The sequence below is a fragment of the Phoenix dactylifera genome, chromosome 1 (assembly GCF_051530095.1).
Source record: "Phoenix dactylifera cultivar Ajwa chromosome 1, Ajwa_hap1_PhDact_Kaust_v1.1, whole genome shotgun sequence".
Lineage (NCBI taxonomy): Eukaryota > Viridiplantae > Streptophyta > Magnoliopsida > Arecales > Arecaceae > Phoenix > Phoenix dactylifera.
In genome coordinates this window covers 48,269,496-48,294,125 of record NC_143190.1, presented here as the reverse complement: position 1 = coordinate 48,294,125, position 24,630 = coordinate 48,269,496, and the positions used below count along the sequence as shown (strand labels likewise).

General features: G+C 40.8%; 2 protein-coding genes and 1 long non-coding RNA gene across 3 annotated transcripts; 1 reads left to right on the top strand and 2 right to left on the bottom strand.

The window, feature by feature from the left end:
* Positions 1 to 3,176: 3,176 nt before the first annotated feature.
* On the bottom strand, positions 3,177 to 4,451 carry LOC148715356 (uncharacterized). The gene is made up of 4 exons (XR_016396165.1): positions 4,188 to 4,451; positions 3,708 to 4,109; positions 3,520 to 3,621; positions 3,177 to 3,432 (listed from the first exon to the last, which is right to left on the bottom strand). It is a non-coding gene; the product is annotated as an uncharacterized LOC148715356 (long non-coding RNA).
* Positions 4,452 to 4,959: 508 nt separating this feature from the next.
* On the bottom strand, positions 4,960 to 11,011 carry LOC148715355 (uncharacterized). The gene is made up of 6 exons (XM_089925928.1): positions 10,961 to 11,011; positions 8,728 to 10,407; positions 8,240 to 8,517; positions 7,742 to 8,041; positions 5,431 to 5,505; positions 4,960 to 5,032 (listed from the first exon to the last, which is right to left on the bottom strand). The coding sequence occupies exons 1-6, from the start codon at positions 11,009 to 11,011 to the stop codon at positions 4,960 to 4,962; spliced, it is 2,457 nt and encodes an 818-aa protein (XP_089782054.1).
* A 4,856-nt stretch (positions 11,012 to 15,867) lies between these two features.
* Positions 15,868 to 20,207, top strand: LOC103715969 (bidirectional sugar transporter SWEET6b-like). Its single transcript, XM_088707184.1, has 6 exons — positions 15,868 to 15,910; positions 16,129 to 16,165; positions 16,260 to 16,476; positions 16,904 to 17,065; positions 19,819 to 20,037; positions 20,091 to 20,207. The coding sequence occupies exons 1-6, from the start codon at positions 15,868 to 15,870 to the stop codon at positions 20,205 to 20,207; spliced, it is 795 nt and encodes a 264-aa protein (XP_088563310.1).
* Positions 20,208 to 24,630: the final 4,423 nt, after the last annotated feature.

Here is a 24,630-nt window from a genome sequence, read left to right as displayed (position 1 = left end):
TTAGATGAATGTAGGGTTGTTCACTCTCGAACCCATGAAACTTGGGTAACATGTTTATTGTTGCAGCCCGAATCTCGAATTGGGCTGCATTATTAATTGGTAATACTATGCAAGTAGGGGGACTAGCGGATGCGGGTGCAAACAATTCATTTAGGGTTCTAATGTGTTCACCCATTGTAGAGATCGACGGTTGGTTTACAGTTCGCAGGTTGTGATGAAAAGTTCTTTCAATCTCAGGATCAAATGGGATTAACTTATCCCTTAATGACCTTCTACCATGCATACATTTTCCACAACTTAATTAGATTCGACTTCTACAATGAACGAAGTCCTAAAAGAAGAGAAGGGCTAGACACAGATGACCACAACCAACACCACACAACAATTTGACCCTATTAGTCTTAAAACTAAGTGAGGTTTAGTAGCTTCTTAAATCTAGTTGCACAGAGATGTATCAGGTTAAAAAGTTCCTGAAATTCTCTCCTAGATTAGACAGCTCCTAATCTCCCTTTCAGATTAAGCTTGAGCTTACCAGTTAAGCAATCCAGTAATCAGTGACCAGGAAAGTCCCGGGGTGTGTGGTGGTGCCAGAAGGGATACACCGATACCACAATACCCGTAACAGTTCTCACTGTTGTAAAACTTTCCTAGACATCACCAATTACTAAATTCTCACTGGAGTGGCTTTCAGCCGCTTCTTTCCAAGAGCCTAATTGAGCTCGAAAACCCTAAGGCCAACGTCTAATTTGATTTTAATTTGATTTGGCTTAGGATAAGTATGCAATGTGGTGATTTTTGGGCTAAGGACAGGTAATGACTTCCTGACCTTATCTTTTTAGTGGGTTTTGCCCTTAAATTATTTTATGCAATGCTTGATGCAACAAATAATCAATAAATTTTTTTTTAAAGTTTATGCAATGTCATTAGGTTGTGTTGATTAAATGAGCAATCAATAAAATTTTTTCTTTTTATTTATTTTTTTATATTATTTTTTTTTGTTTTAATTAAATTGTTTTCTTTTTAAACTTCAAATTTCGAATCTCAGAATTCAAATTTTGAATTTAGAAAATTTTTGAATTTTTTGAAAATTTTTTTTTATTAAAAAAATTTTTTTTTAATTTTTTTTTAATTTTTTTTTTATTTTTTTTTTAAATTTTCGAATTTAATAACTACGAAATTATTAACTAGAAATTATCAAAATAAAAAAAAATTAATAAAAAAAATAAAAACTTACTACTGGAGTGCGTTCACTCCGGGCATCCAAAATCCAATTTGATCTTCGTGACCGTTTTTGCTTCTCGATTTGCCTCCCCGGCAACGGCGCCAAAATTCTGTTCGTCCGATTCCTGTCTAACTAAAAATATGCTAAACAGATCGTTGTTAGAACCGACGAACAAAAGTTAAATTTAAATTGACTCTTACCTGTTCTACTCGAAGAATAGTGGTTGTAAGAGGTCGATCCACAGGGAGGTGATTGGAGTTGCATAAAAATTAGAACGTTCACTCGGATTCAAAATCGATTTTTGAATAATAGAAGAAAAACATTATATCGGAGATGATGATGAATTCTCTAGTCTACTGGAGAATTATTTTTTTATTTAAAAATAATAAAAAGACATGTACTTAGATTTAAAGAGCATTTATTTTTTTAACTAATCCAAGAAAAGCTTTGGCATAAATAAAAATGGATGAAAACAAGAAGAAACTGCATAAAGAAAAATTTAATGTATTGTAAAAAAAGAAAAATTAAACCATTGCATGAAGAAAACAGAAATTAAACTAAACCTAGAACAAGGATTGCATGAAAAAGAAATGATAGATTTGATAAAAATAACATCGATTACAAATAACAATGGAGATTAGACCTAATACTCCTTCTCTTTTGTAAATAAAATAAAGAAAAAGAAAGTAGAACAAGTCACTTTTCTTCTCCCTCTCTCTCCCACGGTGGAGCTCCCAAAATAAAATACTTTCTTTATTCCTTTCTTCTTCCCAAGAACAGAGCCTTGCTCTGTTTCTTCTTCTCAACACCCAGCCGACTCCTTCTTTGGTTCCCACCCCAACCGAGCACCTCCTCCCCCCCTCCCTTCTTCCTGCCTTCTTCCCCCTTTTATAGCCCTTGGAGACGCGTTGGGGACGAGCTGGTAGCGACGGTGATTGCGGAGCGCTGGGAACGTTGATCACGGAGCTCGGACGCGGTGCGGGATCGCCGGATCACGGAAGAGGGGCTGGGGCTTCCTTCTTCGGGTGCCGGTTTGGAAGCTAGATCGACGGGGAGGAGGATCCGTGGATCACGGAGGATTTGGAGACGAGCGAGCTGGGATTTGGGCGCTGCTGGCACGGTGCTTGAATGCGATCTGAGGCGGGATTACGGGGAGGAGGCTGGGATTTGGGGAAGAATCACGGGCGGAAGGCATAGATGGAAGGTTCACCGCGTGATACACTGGGGATCTAATCGCGAGATCCTTGGGGAAGAGTTTTTGGTTGATCCGGTTGGGACGCGGCATGGACTGGCACGCTGAAGCGGAAGGTAGGCGCTGGGATTCGGATCGCGAAAGAATCACGGGCGGAAGGAGCTGGGACTCGGGAAGATTGATCCGGCTGGAAGCTGAGATCTTGGGGAGAATCCGATCATGGCCACGGTGCTGCCTTGCTGGAAGGGGGAATTTGATGCGGCTTGCTTATCTGGGAGTCTTGGAAGAGGTGCCATGGGACCGCTCCTGGGATTTTCCTTGCTGGGAGGGATCTGATCAGGATCATTGGATGCGGACATGGAGATGCTCGCGATGTTGTGTTGTATCGCGGGATGAAGTCAGGCAGGCCCTGGAAGATGACTTGAACTCGGGCTGCCGGGCATTGGGCTCAATCCTAATGTTAATTGGTTTCTTGGATTACTGCACTCAAACACAAATACCACGTTAATTAGTTAATTTTATTATTAATGATTATCTAAAATACTAATTAAAATAGTCTGACGATTGCACTTTTGTGCTCTCATCAGGAATCTATAAAAAAAATAAAAAAAAACTTTAGAAGTTAAGAATAATGTGATACATTAACTCATATATCATAATTGATAATATGTAAAATATTAAAATATATATAATTATTTACCGGAGAAGGGAGAAACCGTTGTAACATGGAAGAAATATTCGTAAGCTGAGACTGCAAATTTGCTTGGTTTTGCTTCAACTCATTAATAGTTGCTTGAAGCCGACGAACTTCTGCAGTGTTACTAGATTCTCTGGCATTTCTTGTATATGTGCCCACTGAAGACAACTGAGTGGGGGTAACTCCAACGCCGTAACCCCTCACTCGACCATAACGCTCTGGGCCCATCAATTCAGCGAGCACTTCAGCTTCAATATTATGGGTCGCGTCGGATGATGATGACCCCCCGACGCGCTCCAAAATAAGATTTGTTGCCCTATCCTATATCTCTCCAAAAAAAAATCAAATTAATGTATGCGAATAATAGAATAAAAAAAAATACAGCACAAGTCAAAGATGAATACATACAACTATATCTCTTGACTCCTCTCGGACAAAGCTGCCATCTCGGTGGGTGTGAGTCATCCTATAAAACTCCACCCTACCAGGCTCCCTCCCATTATCATCCACCTACAACAAAAAGTATATTTCAAGAGTATACATGCTATATGATAGAATAATTTAAAATAAATTTAAATTATTTCAAGAAAGCTTACGAATTCAGCTCTACGCCTCGCATAACTCATGGAGCCTGAAGTGTGAGGAACAGTCTGTGATGCTCGAGCAGCTCTACCAATATTGGAATATGTCTTCCCCGAAAAACAATAAACAATGTAATGCATAAAATGTATAAATTTCTAATCTAAAATATATATAGTAAATACAATCTAAGGTATTGAAAAAATATACACAACCTGAGCTCTCTCAGAAAACCAGTAGTGGACAAGCTCCCTCCACTGATGAGAGATTACATCTGGAGGACAAACACGGGCCACCTCCTCTTCAGTCATGCCCTCGTGCTTCCAATCCGCCTTTAGCTTCGCCTTATATTCTTTCCATTTGCGGTTGACGGACTTCAGCACCCAATCATGGCTATTTGCAGGAAGGACAAACTTTGTCTACATCAAAGTCAAAAATATTATATCAATGTTACATCAAAAAATAATTGAAGATAGTAAGCAAATTCAATTCTTTACCTCAACAACTCTAAGAAGCTCAACCTTATACGAAGGAAGCATTTCGTTCTATTTCGTATAGTTGAGCGGACACAATTGTCCCTTCCGCGCAACCGATCCTAAAAAAGTGGATAAAATGCTTGCTGCGTTCTTGATGGGCTGCCCCAGTTCGTTGCAATGGACGACAATCTTCTCATCCTCAGGTAGGGTCCATACGTCTCGTGCTCGAGTGGGCCCTCGTGTTCTCCTCACTCTCCCTAGTCCATCTATAAAATAAGAAGTCCATTAAAGGCAAATGATTTACCGACGTTAGGTTTGCTGGAAAGAACATTGGCGTATCACTGCTATTGTAATAAACAGCATAGGTACTATTACTGACAGCATATGATATATTTGTCTGTCCTATTCTAATTTAGTTTTGAACCTTGGTACAGAAGTTCATCCTAAGTTGGCCTTTGAATAGATTTCTGGGCCACCTCCCTGTTCTCTCAGCAATGCCAGGTGGGTTCGCCATCTCTTTCCCTCACAGATACACACACAACATAGATTTCCTTACATAGGGAAGAATATGTGGTCTAAAGCTGCAACTAGGATGATTTACCTTTACTAGGATTCCCATGCAAATAGGTGATTCCCATGCACCTACAACATGATTTACCTTTACTAGGATTCTTATTTGAAAACTGCAACTAGATGTAGTTCACTAAGTTTGCTGTGAATTCTTACAAAAAGAATTCATTGTCACACTACCTAAGTTTGCTGTGAATTCTTACAAAAAGAACTGTAGAAGACACTACATTGACTCCTGCCTTGTAAGAGGATGCAGAACAGCTTTAGGAAAACTTTCAACAAGAATCTCATGGAAGCTGCACAAGGAAGACATGATAAACAAATGACAAAAGTGAATATAGGTCAAACTGAAAATTTCCTGCTATTTACAACTTCATCAATGGATACGACAGGGAAAACCTGATATCATACTAGCAAAAAAAAGAAGATGCAATTTTACGGGAAGTAGATAAGTAACTCATAAGAGATTGTGATTGATAAGGATTGAGTTATGAAAGCTAGTAAAAAGTTTCTAAGAGCCATTACTACATGTGGTTGTTAAAAAGAAACAGCTTCCACTAAACACATCAAACATGATAGGAGATCAGCCAATACGGCAGATTGAGCACCTTCATAAAGAACAAATTTGAATAGTCAAGAGTAAAGCCTGCGAAACAACAATGACCAAGACCAATATATAAAAGCTGCTAGCAACCTCCTAGTCTTGCCTATTGCATCTTTCTCAAACCATGCTTCACCAGCATTTAACAGATCTTCACCAAATAATATACTGCAAATGAGTTAACACTATCATCTAAAAAGTTCATCTTTCATAAGCATGCTAGCATTGCAAATCTCATAAACAATTTAGCCAATACAGTGCTATAAGGTTAAGAAATAGGTAATTGTTATGTTGATTAAAAATATGATAACACATAACAATGTTTATATAAAGCGCAGGAGAAATGTCACAATGTTATCATTGCTTCCTTGTATTCTTTAAGATTTTGAGTGCTTCCAATAGCTTTCGAGAGCAAGTCTGTGAGTGCTTCCGATAACTTCTTCCAGGATCTGCAATGCGAGGCCTTAGAGCTGCCTAAACAAGGTGAGTCAAATTCAAGCTTGTGTGTGCCAATTCTGCAGACAATCATGCAAATTGCTAACTACAAGTAATTATAAATCACTTTTACAGAGCCCAACTTTTCCTTGCATCCTCCATCCAAAATACCTAAGATGGACCATTGTTTGAAAAATAAAAGGCAACCCATAAGGTCAGGGTCTGTCACTCAAAATACTTCCAATATCCAAAATCATCAAATATGCCATATGTAATGTACTTTTTTAAAGGCAAATGATTTAAAGGCAAAGGATTGTAAATCAAATTACCCAGGACGTCCACATCATCCGTGTCTGGACGATCTGCAGGTGGAGCGTGCTCCGACTGGGACCCGGACTGAGTATGGGGCTCATCGGGCTGCTGGGAACGATCAGAAGTAGATCCCACGGATGTGTGCTGAAACTCAATATTTCTGAAACGTCTTCCTCGCGGCATATTGTAATCTAGTATGCACAAAAAAGAATCAATATTAGTTAAATATTAAAAGTACATTACTTTTAATATTCTTATAAAAGAAGCATTTGATGTAGGAAAGAGCTCTCCTTGTCATTTGTTAGGTTGCTTGTACTTGCAGTCACACATAATAAAGAACTCAATCAACAATATAAGCAAAAAAGTTACGATATCTGAAAATCCGGAATAAAAATACAACAGCAAAGATACATGACAAAAGCTGAAGCCTCCTTTGTCAAACAGACATCTCGCCAAAATAGATATCTCGTAACAAGTGGGTTTAAGGAATACTACCATCCTCACACATATGAAAAAAATATAATAAAAGTTGTTCTTTTTGAAGATCAACGTTGGACTTTTGATCGAAAAGAATGCCAATTGTTTGTTAATTTTTGTATATGAGTCTTTGGTCCCACGGATGTGTGCTGAAACTCAATATCTCTGAAACGTTTTCCTCGCGGCATATTGTAATCTAGTATGCACAAAAAAGAATCAATATTAGTTAAATATTAAAAGTATAGAAATAATTTATAAATTGCAAAATAATTTAATGCATAAAACTAATGTTTTACTTACCATTAAGAAACTAGCCAGCTCTCATTCAACATCCATCCTAACCAAACTAGTAGAATTCAGTTCATCAATTGGCGGAACATTAAAAGGCATACACTGAGTATAAGTCTCATCATCCTCCTCTGTTAACCCTTTTCCCATATCATACAAGTCTCTAGGTTTAGTCTTAATAACAACAGACCAATCTTTATCTTTAGAGTCTTGCACGAAGAACACTTGTTGAGCTTGAGATGAAAAAACAAATGGGTCATCTTTCAATAGCACACCAGTATGTATCAACCTTGAAAAATTTACTAGTGTGAAGCCATTTATATCTTGCCTCAAACCTCTAGATGAGTTTATATCCATCCAATCACATCGAAATAATACTACCTTAAAGTTCCCGTAATAATCCAACTCATAAACATCTGTTATGGCACCATAATAAATTTTTCCGTCCGCCTCAACCATAACTCCACTATTTTGTGTTTTTCTAAATTTTTCACGTTTTTTTGTATGAAATTTAAAACCATTTATAATGAACCCATCATATCTGTTGACAATATTGTTCGGACCTCGAGCAAGGACTATTAATTCATTAGAACAATGTCTCTCCATCATGGTCGGTACCTAAAAAATTTAAGTCAGATAATAATTAATTTTACAAAGTTCCGATCGTAGAATATAATAAAAGACCTAATAGGATTCAACGTCTAACCTGTTTTAATAACTATTCAGGAAATAACTCAACCAACCATCTTTGCTCAATCCTTGGGGTAGGATGAATGTTATTGTTGGCGCTTTGTTGAGCCACTAAAAAATCTCTGCACGAGAAAAAAATTATTTGTTTTGAATATTATAACTGATATGACAGTAAATTGTGATTTGTTATAACCATACTGACCTGCGATACTCGGATATTAAGTCACTGTGGAGTAAGACATAACGATGTGCCTGTGCCAATAATTTATGATGAATTACAGTACTTTCAGCTTTCCCCACAAATCTTCCACCAGATGAGAACTTGTACTCCTCTGCATTATGTATAATATCGTAATTCCTTTGTGGTCGATTAAAAGCAGTTTCAACTCCTTCAAGGTATCTCGAGCAGAATGTCAAACACACATCAGCAATATATCCCTCCGCAATCGATCCCTCGGGATAGGCTCGATTGCGTACATATTCCTTTAAGCGCACAAGATACCTTCAACAGTAAATTTTAATGCTCAACATCAACATCGAGGAAGATAATAGGATATATATTCATATTAATAATAAATATGGACATTAGAGTTTAGAATATTACCTCTCAATAGGATACATCCATCAATAGTGAACCGGTCCACCAAGTTTAGCTTCCGCCGCTAAGTGAATGAGTAGATGAACCATAATAGTAAAAAACCCAGGAGGAAAGATCTTCTCCATATGGCACAGTGTTAGTGCAACATTAGACTCCAATTGATCAAGCTCCTTGGGATCTAGAACTTTGGAACATAATGCCTTAAAGAAGGATGATAACTGAGTCACAATTGCAAGAACTTGTTTCTGTGTTGATGATCTTAAAGCCAATGGAAAGATATCTTGCATCAAAATATGGCCATCGTGACTTTTAAGATTCGTAAGTTTTCGCTCTTTAAGATTAACGCATCTTGAAATATTCGATGCATACCCATCTGGAACCTTCATATTTTTCAAAACCATTAGAAAAAGATCTTTCTCTGGAGTAGACATTGTGTAACATGCAGGAGGTATAAAATATTTATCATTGGGTTGTTCTTTCGGATGAAGCTCTTGTCTTATGCCCATGTCTTTCAAATCAAGACGCGCTTTCAAGTTGTCTTTAGTCTTTCCTTCAAGATTTAACATTGTTCCAATCAAATTATCACAAACATTCTTTTCTATATGCATGACATCAAGATTATGTCGAAGAAGATTATACTCCCAATAAGGTAATTCAAAGAAAATGCTCCTTTTTTTCCATAACTGCTTCTGTGTAGATACCGAGTTTGTGCCATCGTCATTTTCCTGTTCATAAATACTGTCATCATTCTCGAAGTTGTCAGCGTCCTCAAAAACCTGTGTCACTGAGCTGCCAACATCCCCTCTTCCCCGCTTCTTTGAACTGTTGAATGCCTTACCAGGTATATAGTTAGTGCCATGAGTTTGTTTAAGAACTTCAGTTCCAGTTGGTGGAATAGGTGCAGAACGCAACTCTATGGTACCATCAAACTGATTATTCTGATGTCGAAATGGATGATTTGCTTCTAACCATCTTCGATGACCCATATAACAGAATTTTCCTCCATGTTTTAACCAATATGAATGAGTTAAATCTCCACAACAAGGGCATGCAATACGCCCCTTAGTGCTCCAACCGGATACATTAGCATATGCAGGAAAATCATTAATTGTCCAGCTAAGAGCTGCACGCAATTTGAATGTTCGACCAGTGAAAGCATCAAATGCATCAACACCCTGCCATAGCTTTTTCAATTCATCTATTAAAGGCTGCAGAAAAATATCTATATCATTACCTGGGCTCTTATCACCGGAAATAACCATTGACAGAATGAGTGAAGACTGTTTCATACACATCCATGGTGGCAAATTATATGGAACCAAAATAACTGGCCAAGTGCTGTATGTAGAACTCATCGTTCGAAATGGATTAAATCCATCCGTTGCCAAACCCAGCCTTACACTGCGAACATCAGAAGCAAATTCGTGATGCCTATCATCAAATGCTTTCCATGCTAAACTATCCGCTGGATGTCTTAACATTCCATCCCTTGTACGTCCTTCATCATGCCATCTCATTAAGGAAGCCGTCTTTGATGATGCATACATCCTTTTCAATCTAGGTATGAGAGGAAAATACCTCAAAACTTTAGCCGAAATTTTTTTAGACTGTGTAGCATCCACTTCATTCGACAAATCATGCCCGTCTTCATTTTGTTTTTTCCATCGTGAAGACCCACATGTTCGGCACAAATCTTCATTAATATTATCACCACGATATAAAATACAATCATTTGGACAACTATGAATCTTCTCATATCCAAGATTTAAGTCTTTTACTAGTTTTTTGGCTTCATAAGAAGTTGACGGCAAAATAACACCTTCTGGAAATGCATCTTTTAATAATTGAAGAAGCATAGTAAAAGACTTCCCAGACCATCCATTCAAATATTTCAAATGAAATAAATGCACCATAAAAGAAATCTTCGTAAATTTCTTACAACCCGGATATAGTTCATTATCACAATCTTTCAGCAAGTTATGATACCGAGTTGTGTTATCTTCAGAGTATATAGGTTCCTCAACATGTATAGATTCAGTAACGGTATGCTCATCACCTATTGGAGCTCCTTCTTGCCCTCCACTAAAATCTGTTAAATTTGTAATATTATGTTCAAGAGCATCTCTGAGTAAGCCCCTCATATCATCTTCTACAACAGGATTTCTGTCTGTGTTACTAGATCCAATACTAGCAGTGTGTTCTATAACTAAGGGTTGGTTAGATGAAGACGACAATTTAGACTCTCCATGAAATATCCATTCTGTATAACCCTTCAGAAAACCATTCCATACCAAATGTTCTTCAACAATTTGTGGAGCGATAGCATAACAATTTACACATTTTTGACATGGACAAAAAATATTCCCATTCATTTCAGATTTCTCAGAAGCAAATTTAACGAAATTCTGAACTCCATTCAAATATTCGGCACTGGATCTCGAATTATTTATCCAACTTTTGTCCATTCTATTAAAATACTGATTGAACTGCAAGTAATATAAAAAAATATTAAACACTGATTTCGAGAAGCATATGATGTGTGAGAGGGGGACTAAATATTTAGTGCAGTATTAACTTTTTCAAAACTTAGGCAAGGGATTATATAGCTGCGAACTAGATATCCACTGAGACAAAGAAGTCAAAAGGTAACTCAACACTGATTCCACCATGTGAGAGTTTGCTATTGTGATAAAGTAGATTCTTGATGTGTGAGATGGGGACTAAATATTTAGTGCAGTATTAACTTTTTCTTCTTTTCTTCTCTTCGGAGTGTATAACAGAGCAGTGGTATTTTGAATGACAACAACTATCTGTTTCTAATACCATCTTCTCTGGCTCCAAATTCCCTTTGACAAACTCATCAAACTTATTCATGTGTCTCAGATATTGCATATGGGGAAACTTGTATTCTCTAATACTGATAGTTTAAATCTATCCATGATGTTATCCTATAAGTTAGGCAAAAGAGATAACTTTGTACTTTAATTGGTGGATGAGGAACAATGTGGTGCTCCATACATGCTCAGAAATATTCGATTTAGATAGGAAAGTGAATTTGGTCCATATCCATTGCACAGGCAGCAAAATTCACTAAATATAACTGAGAAGCAAAACAACAAGATTGATGCAACCAACCTAACCCATCATGTGTAAAGACGTAGGAAGATTGGTCAATATCAAAGGAAGTGGATACAATGTATCCATGAACAGCTACACAAAAATAAGCAAACAGAAGCCATGCAAAAGGTGAATCAAATTTGCCAAGGCTAATGAATCTCATCAAAGTAAACATGTGACAACATTGTTTGAAATAATAGCCTAATAAAATGTATATCATCGAATAATAGCCTAATAAAATGTATATCATCGAATAAGGAAGATGATGGAAATTCAAAAGAGGCAAGGCAAACATGTGGATTAGCAATAACAAGAAAACGAAAACCTCAAACTCAAAAAGGTAATAGTATAGGGGAAAAAGCAAATGTAACATCAAATTCAACAACACGCAAAACAGTTAGATCAGTTACATGGAACAGGGCTTCATAACTGCAACATAAAAAAAAAAGATCCAAAAAAGGATCAGTGAAGAAATATAGCCTAAATGAACCTATAATGATAATGCAGTTCAGTGTAGTGCAGCTAAGAGCTCAAATGGATCACAAAACTGAAATAAACATCAAAAGGGAACCAAACAAATTGGAATAACATGTTTTCATTTGATAAGATTTCGGAATATTCATCAGGACTGGTGCCCTAGAATCAGCAAAGTAAACCAACTAAGAATTGACTGTGGTTTAAAATACCAAGAAACAGGCTCATACAGGTCATTGACCACTAAAATGTATACTACCTCAGACCCCTATACTGGCACAAGGTTTTGACAAACGCAGCTCACACCTTGTATTATATAGGCAATATGGACCAGTATGCACCAAGCAATATGCACTATGTCAACCAGTACCTGAATAGGTGGAAATGAAACACTTCCCAGATCAACAATAAAAAGCAACAAAAGAATAGGAGCAACCTGACATCTCAATCCTTGAGACCTGCCAAAGGAGATGAAATTATTGAAGTTGTATCATTTTTCACTATTTTCAATAATATTAAACAAAATGGCAAAATTAAAAGGCCTTTTTGCATATCCGATACTAGGTTCAAGCTCTTTGATTAGCTTGAAACTAAAAGCCCATAGCTTGGTTCAGTAGTCAAAAACATTTAAGTAGGACCAACAACCATGTCATTGAAAACCAACATTTGTTGTAGTGACTTCTCCATCCACATCCACATTAAATGACATTTTATCTTTGTGTCAGCAAATTTGAATATATACCGAGAATCCCATGTATCAGATTCTTGGATTGATGGAGTCTCATTATATCACACTTACAAGAGAGGTTGCTGCCATCTTTCTCAAAAAATATGTATACTGTTGCAGGACAAGATGGATTAACCTTGTGATTTAGGTATAGCAGCTGCCCTTGCCCATTGTCTAACAAGAATTATGGATTTATGAGCGCCGTTTTTTTATTAATGAGCATATTGACTTCCTCTTGTTGCACAAATTTGTGAATAAAAACAACTAACCCTATTTCATCTACTTAAATTGGATTTATGAATTCAGCAGTGCTTTTGTTCTAACTATCAGATCATGGTGGACTGACTCAGAACGAGTCCCACTGGTCATTTGAGGTCTACTGTCTTTATAGAAACTGATTCAATTCTAACAGAAGGTAGGGATTTTGACAGGGCTGGTTTCCCTTGATCGAAAAAAGCTATAAAAATTTTATACCAGTCCTATTCTCCATGTTTGACACTGCCATTAAGATAGTGCAGTCATTGTCTAGCTTTTAAGATTTCAACTAGGCATTCCTTGTCCTCTTATCATAGTCATATGCATTATATTCTAAAATATACATAAATATAATTTTGTGAATGGATTCATCGGTGGTTGCAGATTCTTCTGTGTCTCATGCGCTAACCATAGGCTTAAAAATCCTCCAGATCTAAAAGTCAAGTGTAAACAATTGACTAACTCATTTGTTGGGGCCTTTGTAACATTGTTTTCAAACTTGGTGCAGCTGGGAAATCATCTAACTGAAGAAATTCAGTGGAGGCATTCATCATGTTGGGGTCTTACAACTACATTTGATTATTGTGCCTAGCCCAATTCAGCACAAGCATGCACAACTAAAATGAATCAAATAAAAGGAAAAAAAAAAGAGATGGTGAATTATGGCCAATTACTGTCGAGTTGATTGATTAAAAAAAAAAATTCATCAATTTAGCACAATTTTAGATAATTGCATTATGTATAGTAATTGTTAGAACATTGAAGCTTAGGAGGAGGAAATTTACCATGCATCTTTAGTGAAGGTCCTTCAAGTACTATCTATATCGGAATATAAAAACATCAACAGATTCCCCCTCTCTATATAAAAATGTTTAAATATGTATCCTGATGCTTCTTGAGGCCACACATATGCCGGAAAGCACCTATATTGTCTTCATATGCTTTGCACGTTACAATAAGTTCATGGATTCAACATTACAATAAGGAAATGCACCTGGACTTGTCCTGATTCAGTATTAAAATTTATTTCTGAGTGAATTCAATATTAAAATCTAAGAACATTGGCTACGCATGTAACTTGTAGGTGTAATCACTGTTTATTTCAATTTCTTTTTGCATTATATAACCTAGATACTCTTTCTTCTTTCTTTTCTTGTTCTTCTAGGAAAATCCACACTCATCAAAGGAAGGAATGAAAGGTCCTTGGAGGCTCAACCCCTCGAGTAAAGAAATTTGCACCATGTACAAATAATTAGGGCCTTTAAGGAAAAGTTACTTTATGTTAACCTAGAAGCAGTACACTGTACACACAGGCCTTCCACGACAAGTTCTACTGGTCACTTTCCAAGACTTTATAGGGGGTACTGGTTAGCGTTAGCTACAAGGAACGATCGGGACTTCGGGCCGGTCAGTCGACGCCGGAGAGGAGGGAGGAGGAGAAGATCCTCCAGCGGAGGCGAAGCTCGATCAAGGCTTATACCAAAGAAGAGGAGAAGGAGCGTGTTGAGGAAGGAGGAGAAGGAGGAGAACAAGCGAGACGGAGGGAGAGGATGGAGTAGGAGAAACTACCTCGGGCGGAGCGCGTTGGGGTCGGTCGGTCGACGCCGGAGAGGAGGTAGGCCTTCTGGAACGTGGCCGTTGGCGTCAAGGAAGTCCCATTCGTGGCTTTCAGCCGCCGGAGAGGAGGGAGATGGGGGCAGCGCCGGAGACGAAAGCAAGGGCAGCGCCAGAGAGAAAAATAAGGGGTATCAGGTGTAGCTAGGGCAAGAATGCGGGCTTGGGGTCGGCCGCTGGGTTTTAAGGGGGCGTCGGCGACGCTTATAAGCGTCGTATTAGGCCGGAAAATATGACGACGCTAATAAGTGTCGTCTATTCCTAAGAATTGCCAACGCTAAATGAAAGCGTCGGCAAATGTATGAGGGGTGGAACTTTTCCCGACGCTTCATCCTAGCGTCGGTAAAAAAGCGTCGGAAAAGGCCTAGTTTCCTGTAGTGGAAATATCACCATCCGATCTTGATCGATCCGTAGACAAGTACTGAAATCTTCTATAACGTCTGTTATAATATGACTAAAACTTTTTTCCACCACTGTACATGACCATATGTTTTTGAAATGGATCGAATAATATCAACCTAGATCCATTCATATTCGAATCTATTCGGATAAGGTACATATTTTAGCATTTGGCTAATATTTTTGTCCATGTTATACTCATTAAAAAAAAATTGTATTTGAATGTGGAAGATAACTACTCAATTATCATCCGATATCCAACTTTGTTTGCCACCATTTGAATCTCATATTTTTTTAAAAAAAAATAAGTGACAACATTAATATATTTTTAGCTTAGTTTAATTACCTTTCATACTATGATAATATTTGATTTGATGATTTATAAAGTTTTCTATTGGATATATATTCACTTTTATATATCTAATATTATTATCCGATTTGTACTCAAATATTATTTAAAATAAATTTTGATATGAATTTGAGCATTCAACTAATAACTGTATACACTGGCATCCAATTGTTAACCTATTGATCAGAGTCAAAATTGTTAACCTATATAGCATACACAATGTATGTCTTGCAAGATTTACTTAAGAGACATATCAAGTAATTACTATGCAATGCAGAGTGGGTAAACCAGATAAGCCACCCACCGTTTTCATGTCCAGGGTTTCACCCAGTGCATGGCACTCATAAGGAATGTTCCAGTTTAACATATAATGAGGAATGGCAAAAGAGCCCAACTAGGATAAAGTTTTGCAGAACTTTATCCAAAGAATAGTGGTAAAGACTTATAGAAAATCCCAAAATTTAGATTAAAATTGTACGCGACCAATCTTAACCGTAGGGAATAATTTCTCCATTCTCATGCATGCACTGCACCAAAGTGGAACCAAAGAGCAAAAATGGGAAGAGTGAGTGCTCTTGAATGGATAAAGTTGAATTTAATTCTTTCTCTTTTTCTATATTATTCTATTTCTACATTAAATGGTTGAAAACTTACGCCAGTCCCCCGTTTCTCACGCACCTCATAAAGCCTGGTTTGTCTTCGCTCTTTATCCTCGTTCTTCTCACCTTCTCCCCTCTAACCCCTTGCTCTCTGTCTCTCTATTTTCTGAGGTTTCTCTTTGAAGGCGAGGTGAAGATGGTGAGCGCGGAGAATGCTCGCCAAGCAGTTGGAGTTGTGGGCATGTCTAGAAAAACTAAACCTCACTCTATTCTTCAGATTTTGCCATCTTAATTACTTCCCTTCGATTTTCTTTTATGTTATTTTTAAAAAAGAAAATATCCTGTGCAATCTTTTTTATTCTTCCGCGACAAATTTTTTTTCCTCCTTTAATTCTTTCTTCTCTCCATACAGCAATCTATATATCTTAAATCTTTACCTTCTCTTTTTTTCACACAGGGAATGTCCTATCCTTCGGTTTATTTCTCGCCCCAGTGTAAGCATTCTGTCTCTATTTTCTAGTTCATATAATATATATATACTTGCCAAACAAATTAAATTAAATCGATCGATGGCCTTGATTTGTTTAGGCCAACATTTGCGACGATCTGGAAGAGGAAGACTGTGGAGGACTTCTCGCCGCTTCCTTACCTTGTGACGCTGCTGAACTGCATGCTGTGGGTGTTCTACGGCCTTCCAGTGGTGCACCCCGGCACCATACTCGTCTCCACCATCAACGGCGTTGGCGTCGTCCTCGAGACCATCTACCTTTGCATCTTCTTCTTTTACTCCCCCAACCGCCTCCGTGTATGCTCTCCTCTTGCTCTTCTTCTTTAACAACAACGTTCACTTGCAACCTATCTTCACTGCAAGTCTGCAACCATTCATGACTGTTCTAATAATATATATATATATATATATATATATATATATATATATAATTTTTTTAGGATTAGAATATTCACAGTCATGATGGTGTTATAGATAAAACAATCTTCGTTAAACAAATATTGTTTTATTAGATCATACAATCTGTTTTGGAGGAAAAAGTAATGCAAAAGGTTTGTATTTAGAAATATTTATATATAACCTCATGATAACGGCTTTTGTAACGTTGTAACAGTCGTTTTTCGAAGGTAACGTCGCTCTCGGTTGTCTGCTCCCGAGCCATGTTGAATCTATGTATGTTCTGATCTATTTTCTGACAAGATTTGTCGTGGTTTGTAATTTTCAGTTACGGGTGCTGAAGTTATTGGCCTTCGAGCTGGTGTCCATGGCAGGCGTGGTGATCGGTGTGATCCTGGGCGCTCACACTCACTCGAAGAGGCAAGTCATTGTTGGGGTGCTGTCCGTCGTCTTGTGCACGGCCATGTATGCCTCTCCCCTATTCATCTTGGTAAGCCTTCTTCAGGCATCGTCCTCCCCCTCCCCTCCCCTCCCCAAAAATAAGTAGCCCATGGCCATCCATCAAACATTTCGCAAGGCATGCACTGGTTTACACGGTATTGGGTTATGTTCTAAGGTTACGCATGTCCGGAGAGGAAAAGACAAATGCTACGTGTTTGGTTTATTATACATAAGGAAAAGAGAAAGTTATGGCTATACGGCTCACCACTCAGCGAGTCACGGTACACCCTTTGGTCTGCCACAGGCACCTTGCGAGTTAGTGTTTTTAAATTTTATCGAATATATTCGTATACGAATTGTATGAAGAATCCGCTTCAGCCACAAAAAAAAAAAAAAGAAAGAAAGAAAAGAAGCGAGAGTTATGGCTCCTGAAGACAAAACCATCTTCCCTTTACTGAACAAGTGGAGATATCGGGAGAGAAAAGGAACCAGATTGTTTTCCTAAAGTTTCCATTTTTTATCAGGTTCGTACGAATGAGGAAAATAAATAAAAAAGCTACTGAATTCTTCTTATATAACAAGAACCAACCAAGAAGGGAACGTCCGGAAGTCATTTCCTACGCGTTTCTTTCTTTATTGCTTTATTTTTGGTTTTTTTCTTCTTGTTTTGCTTTGTCTGTTTCCTTGCTGTCTTATGTCCAGACGAGGTATGAGAGTTCTGATCATCCCCAGAAGCGCTTTGACTGACTTTGTTGAGCTAAATCTCTAGGGATTTTTACCTTTGAATTCCGTTAAAGACTGGGGGGTGGTTGAATGGGAGGTTATTTATGAAGGGACAAGAGGGGACCCAAGTTCGCAGGTTCAACCTATTCTAATTCAAAGGGAAAAACTGAAAATCTATTGTCACGCAGTACATAATGTTTTTCTAATTTTTGAATTGGGCCAACCCTATTCCTTCTCTCTCTCTCTCTCTCTCTCTCTCTCTCTCTCTCTCACACACACACACACACACACACACACACACGCACGCACGCATACAAAAAAAAAAGGAAGAAAAATCATGTAATTTGGACCACTTTCTATAGCTCAAAAATCATAAAACTGTAGCTCCATTCAAGAAAAATTATATATTGGTCATATGATTATACACAACAGACTTTGTCTTAGCCTTATCATTTTTTTCTGCACCATAGATGTCAAGTAGGATCCTCTACGGTGCACCACCTACACCGTAAAGTGTTCCGCATCCTTAGAGATCCACCATCAGGAGATGGACTGCTGTCAAATAATAGGAGCCATGTATGACACGATATGTGTTGGTTTGATGGTCGTCCATCTCTTCATGGTGGTCATCCACAGCTGTGCAGCATTCTGCAATGCCGCTCGCGCATCGTATAGGATCCGTGCTCATATTTTTCTTTGTAATCCGGCACATAATGCATTGATAGTGAAAAGAAAAATCATGTAATTTGGACCACTTTCTATAGCTCAAAAATCATAAAACTATAGCTCCATTCAAGAAAAATTATATATCGATCATATGATAATACACAACAGACTTTGTCTTAGCTTTATCATTTTTTTCTGCACCATGGATGTCAAGTAGGATCCTTTACGGTGCACGACCTACACCGTAAAGTGTTCTGCATCCTTAGAGATCCACCATCAGGAGATGGACTACTATCAAACAATAGGAGCCATGTATGACACGATATGTGTTGTTTTTGATGGTCGTCCATCTCTTCATGGCGGTCATCCACAGTTGTGTAGCATTCTGCGATGCCGTTCGTGCATCGTATAGGATCCATGCTCATATTTTTCTCTATAGTCCGGCACATAATGCATTGATAGTGCATCCGAACCACATCCAGCAAATAAGTATGGCAATTAGAGTAGCTATTACTAAGAACAACATTGTTTTCATATTATAATATTTAAATTTTTATCTATAATATTAGTATAGGCATGAAGGTAAAATTAATATTTAAAATATGAAATATTCACATTGCCTTCCGTTCTTAGTCGTAATAAATCGCAATTAGGGTTGTATTGGATTCCCGTGCCTCTAGTTTGGAATGAATATAAAAATGAACTAATCTAGTTTGACCTGAAATTAATTGAATTAATTTATGATTGCAAATCATAATGTTTCTCAAAAATGAATTGGATGTAGATAACTTTGTGACTCCAATAACCTGAACCTTCCTGAAACTAGCATGGTATATTTTTCACCACCCTCATTAAACTTAAGCAACCAATTTATCCTTTTTTTTTTTTTGGTAAACCGGATGATTTAAATTAATCGAGTATAAAATATATCCATGGGAATCAGAAAATTTCTTTCAATAATGATTTTTATGTATTAATTTCAATTATGAGTATACATAAGTGATGAATATTCACATGTTGCTATCAACTAACTTTAATTTTGTGATAATGTTATACTATATTTTTAATTTTATTTTATTGCATTCTTTATTTAGAATATAACCAAGTAACCAATTTATATGCGGCTTTTATGATCTGTTTTTGGCTTAATCTCAACATGATGCACCGATAAAATAAATAAAGAAATAAAGGAAAACATGATCTCATCAAGATTGAAATGAATTAATCTTGGATTCAAAATTTTTACCCAGTTCAAGTATGGACTGAATTTGGATTATGCCAAACTCTCTCCCAGCTCGACCTACTTGCAACCCTAATTATAAATCAACATTATAATCTAAAATGGAAGAAGGTTCCCTAGAATTTTAGCATTGCTAAGGTTTTGAGCGAGAGTATTTTAGCTTCCGCTGACTACCAACTGGATCTCTACTTGATGCTCCTTCTGACTCTTTGATGTCTCCATCATCGCAGAGATTAGTCATCAGCACAAAGAGCGTGGAGTACTTGCCCTTCTACCTCTGCCTTGCTGGATTGTTTAATGGCGCATGCTGGACAACATATGCACTCATTCGCTTTGACATTTTCCTCTTGGTAAAGGCCTCTCATCATTTATCTCACACAACGAAGTTTCTCGTGCATACTAGATGTTCGGATGATTGATGAGCTTTCTTGTTTCTCGCAAGCAGATTCCGAACGGGCTTGGGGCATTGCTTGGTGCGGTGCAGGTGCTGATCTACTTCTACTACCACCACTCGACTTCCAAAGCTCCATCCAAAGGAGATTTACCTGCAGCAGCTGCCTGAGGGGCTTTGATCAAGTCCTTCTCTTCTACTTTTTTTTTTGTTTTTTTGGAATAGAGAAGAACCAAATGTCGCCTCATTCGTTGCTCATTGTTCTGGAGAATTCCTCTGGTCCCAACTGGCTGTACTCATGCGAGAGCAGTATGAGCTGAACCAAATGTCTAGCACCCAAATGGAGTGCACTTGTTGGAGGGAGAACCCAAGTCATGCCAGTTCAAAGGCACCCGACCAGAGAGGCGCTCGGCCAGGGAGCGCCGACCAGAATGGTGCTTGACCAGGGAGCGCCGACCAGAGAGGCGCTCGGCCAGGGAGCGCCGACCAGAAAGGCGCCCGGCCTCACAACGCTCAAGCTGGAGGCACCCCGCTGAGCAACTGGCTCGGCTCGGCACCCGTGCCGAGCCCATGCCTTAACCAAATATCCAACTCTCGTCTAATCCTCTAGGGGATCTGACAACCAGATACCCAACTCCACCGTACTCTGTTACTGTCCTCTAGCCATTAGGGCACGTGACCTCCGCAGGCCTTCGGCACGCCCTATCATTAATACATGTGACCCCTGCGGGCCTCCGATGCACTCAACCATTAAATGAACACAACCATTAAATGAACACGGCTCAAGATGATCTCCGGATCACTGGACTATCAAAGCGTATGGCTCTCCTTGATCACTGGTTCACTCAGCAATCAATGCACTTGCTATCTACGAACCCCAGGCCCACCACGGCCGGCGGTTCAACCACTCCAACAGGTCCGATCAACTATGACAGTTCGCTGACTCCGGTCTGATCCGGCCTTATTCTCCACAACGCCATCAATGAGCATGATCGTGCCCAATTATCTCAAAAAGACAAGCAACACCTATCACCTCTCAGGTAACATAATATCCTTCTATAAAAGGAAACCTGGGAGGGAAGAAAGGGGGACAGGAACAAACATTCTCCTCTTTTACTCTACTCATATACCAGCCTCCCTCTGACTTAAGCATCGGAGGGCCGGCACCGGAGATCCCGGCTACCGGCTTTCTTGCAGGATCTTCCAGGAGGACGCCACCAGCCGGCGCGCCGCCACCCACTGTTCCAGCAGCGGAGCTCCTCCCCTCTCGGCTCACGGTCGCCCCCGGGTCCAATTTCCAGCAACAGTTGGCGCTAGAGGAAGGGCACGAGTTGCGGCCATGAAACTGAGAAGTAAAGGGGCTTTCAATGCCTCTCGACGTCCTCCACCCCAGTCCTGGACACTCTGTCCAGAACTCGCCACCTCCGGCTGAGTCAACTCAAGTTCGGCCGGAGCAGTTCGATGCCCTGGTGCAACAAGTGCAGGCCTTGGCCACCGCTGTCCAAAGCTTGCAACCCAGGGGCATTCCGACGGCACCGCTCCCTCCGGCCTCAGTTCAGCCGGTGCCTCCTGCAAGCGGACTCCCCCTTCGAGACAGGACTCTCAAGCCCATGCCTCCCTCTGGAGAGAACATCCAGTTAGAGATCCTGGTGGCTGGCCACAACCATCAGAGGCTGAGTCGGTCCCAGGGCAACCTGCTCCGGAGCAGGCCGCCGCGGTGATCCCCCAGAATGATGAACTCGACAAGAAGGTCGAGAAGCTGGAGCGCCAGATTCAGGCGCTCCGGGGAAGGAAGTCGGGACGTGATGGTGACTTCGAGTTCACCACAAAGTCCCCCTTCTCCCAACAGATTGAGGATGAGCCGGTCCCGCCATGATTCAAGATGTCCCAGGTGGAGCCTTACAACGGCAAGACCGACCCTCTTGACCACTTGGAAAGTTATCGGACCTTAATGGCCCTACAGGGAGCCTCGGAGGCCATGCTATGCAAAGCTTTCCCAGCAACGCTCCGAGGACCAGCCCGGCTTTCGTTTACCGGGTTGAAGCCGAGTACTGTCTCCTCCTTCGAGCAGCTCGGCAGACAGTTCGCCAGCAATTTTGCCGCCAGCCAGCCCCAGCGGCGGACATCGGACTCCCTCCTTGATATAAAACAAAAGGAGGGAGAGTCCCTTAGGGAGTATTTGGACCGGTTTACCGCCGCGACATGGAAAGTCCGGGAGCTTGACCAGTCAATTGCCATGTCGGCACTAAAGGCTGGAGCCCGGTCTTACAGGTTCCTCTTCTCCATCGAGAAGAATTTTCCTGCGGATCTCACTGAAATGCTTGTTCGGGCACGGAAGTACGCGAAGGCCGAGGAAGCCGTGGCCGTTAGGCGGAGCGGGACCGAGCAGACTTCCAAAAAACAGAAAAGACGCCGCGAGGAGCGTGGCCAGCCCAGAAGCCCGTCCTCGCGCCGAGCCAAGAATCTGCCCCGTTTGAAGAGTCCACCCCGATTACGGGGACCGCCTCAGCAGAGGTTACCACTCCGCCCGAGGTTTCCACCACGGGCTCAAGCACCAGAAGGGAGGTATGAAAACTACACTCCCCTTACTGCTCCTCAGGCCGAAATCCTCATGGAGATTGAGGGTCGGGATTATTTCCGGCCCCCGCCTCCTAGACGAGATCCCAGAGCCCGGCGTGATCCCCGGAAGTACTGCCGTTTCCATCGGGATCATGGCCATGATACGGAGGACTGTTTCCAGCTCCGGAACGAGATCGAAGCGCTCATCCGCCGAGGGGTGCTCGATCGATTTGTACGAGGCCGGCGTGAAGAAAAGAGGCCGGCGGAGAGAGCTATACAGCCTGAAGATTCAAATGCCAACAGGCCCATCGCTGGCACCATCAACACCATCCGAGGCGGAGCCTCGGTCGGAGAAGCTTCAGGGGAGATGACCTCTTCGAAGCGCCTACTTGCCTCGGAAGCCATCTCATTCTCAGATGATGACTTGGAGGGAGTCGAAATTCCCCATGATGATGCTGTGGTCATCTCTATAGTTGTGAATAGATTCGATATAAAACGCATCTTAATCTATCTCACTGGCAGTCCCTCGTGAGTGCGGCACAAAAAGGGAAGGTAATGGAAGCTCGGCGAACGTTCTATATTTTAATGCCTATTGTAAAATGGGAATGACAGAAAAGCAACTACGGAGGATGAATGCTCCGTTGGTCGAATTTACTGGGGATTCGGTCCCAGTAGAGGGCGAGGTCGATCTCCTGGTCACAGTCGGGCTTGCCCCTCGGGAAAGTACTGTGAGAATGACCTTCCTTGTGATACGCCTGCCCTCGGCTTATAACGCCATCCTTGGAAGACCAGGTCTCAACGCTCTTCAAGCCGTGGTCTCAACTCGCCACCTGCTCGTGCGATTCCCCACCAGCCAAGGAGTTGGCGAAGTTTGTGGGGACCAGGCGATAGCAAGACGATGCTACATGGCGACCCATGAGGCGAAGCGACCGGCCGAAGTATCGACCCCAGCAACAGACCAGCCTTCAGCTAAAACCCTGAAGGCACTGGTCGACCCTCAGAAGAATCGGGTAGAGCCCGGTGAGCTACTAATCCAAGTTCCTTTACACGAAAACCTTCCCGAGCTAACCATACAGGTCGGCTCATGCCTCAATGATCGCGAAAGGGATCGCCTCGTCAACTTCTTGCGGAACAACATGGATGTCTTCGCATAGTCGCCTGCGGATATGCCGGGGATAGATCCCGAGATCATGGTCCACCGGCTCCAAGTAAAGCCAACCTGCAAGCCTGTGCGACAAAAGAAGCGAGGTACCGCTCCTGAACGACAACGAGCAGCAGCCGAGGAGGTTGACAAACTCCTTAAGGCTAGCTTCATTCGGGAGATATCGTACCCAGAGTGGCTCGCCAATGTGGTCCTCGTCAAAAAGGCTAGCGGAAAATGGCGCATGTGCGTGGACTACACCGACTTGAATAAAGCCTGTCCAAAGGACAGCTTCCCGCTCTCCAGCATCGACCAGCTTGTGGACTCCACTTCGGGGCAGGAGCTGTTGGCATTTATGGACGCCTTCTCCGGATACAACCAGATCCGTATGGCGCCAGAAGATGAAGAAAAGACGGCCTTCATCACCGACGGGGGTACCTACTGCTACAAAGTAATGCCATTCGGCTTAAAGAATGCCGGAGCAACTTATCAGAGGCTGGTCAGCCGGATCTTCAAAGACCAAATAGGCCGAAACATGGAGGTCTATGTTGATGACATGCTGGTGAAAAGCAAGGTGGCGCAAGACCATGTGACCGACCTTGATGAAGTATTCTCCATACTCCGAAGGTACCAAATGAAGCTTAACCCAGCCAAATGTGCGTTCGGAGTCACCTCGGGCAAATTCCTTGGCTTCATCATTACGCAGCGGGGAATCGAGGCCAATCCCGAAAAGATCCGAGCACTCCAAGAGATGACGTCTCCGAGGACAGTCAAGGAGGTACAACGGCTTACGGGCCGAATCGCAGCTCTCGGGAGATTCATCTTCTGATCGGCCGAGCGCTGCCTTCCATTTTTTGCAACTCTTAAGAAGCCAAAGAACTTCCTATGGTCGGC

Excerpts from the sequence above, each read along its gene's own strand:
- LOC148715355 (XM_089925928.1), bottom strand. The coding sequence starts at position 11,011 with ATGAATAAGTTTGATGAGTTTGTCAAAGGGAATTTGGAGCCAGAGAAG. Across the intron at positions 10,408-10,960 it reads ATTTGGAGCCAGAGAAGATG|GGTTATACAGAATGGATATT; the intron begins GTATTAGAAACA and ends GGTTTTCTGAAG. Across the intron at positions 5,506-7,741 it reads TTAATATCCGAGTATCGCAG|TATATTATTTGGTGAAGATC; the intron begins GTCAGTATGGTT and ends ACTCATTTGCAG.
- LOC103715969 (XM_088707184.1), top strand. The coding sequence starts at position 15,868 with ATGGTGAGCGCGGAGAATGCTCGCCAAGCAGTTGGAGTTGTGG. Across the intron at positions 15,911-16,128 it reads CCAAGCAGTTGGAGTTGTGG|GGAATGTCCTATCCTTCGGT; the intron begins GCATGTCTAGAA and ends TTTTTCACACAG. Across the intron at positions 16,166-16,259 it reads GGTTTATTTCTCGCCCCAGT|GCCAACATTTGCGACGATCT; the intron begins GTAAGCATTCTG and ends TGATTTGTTTAG.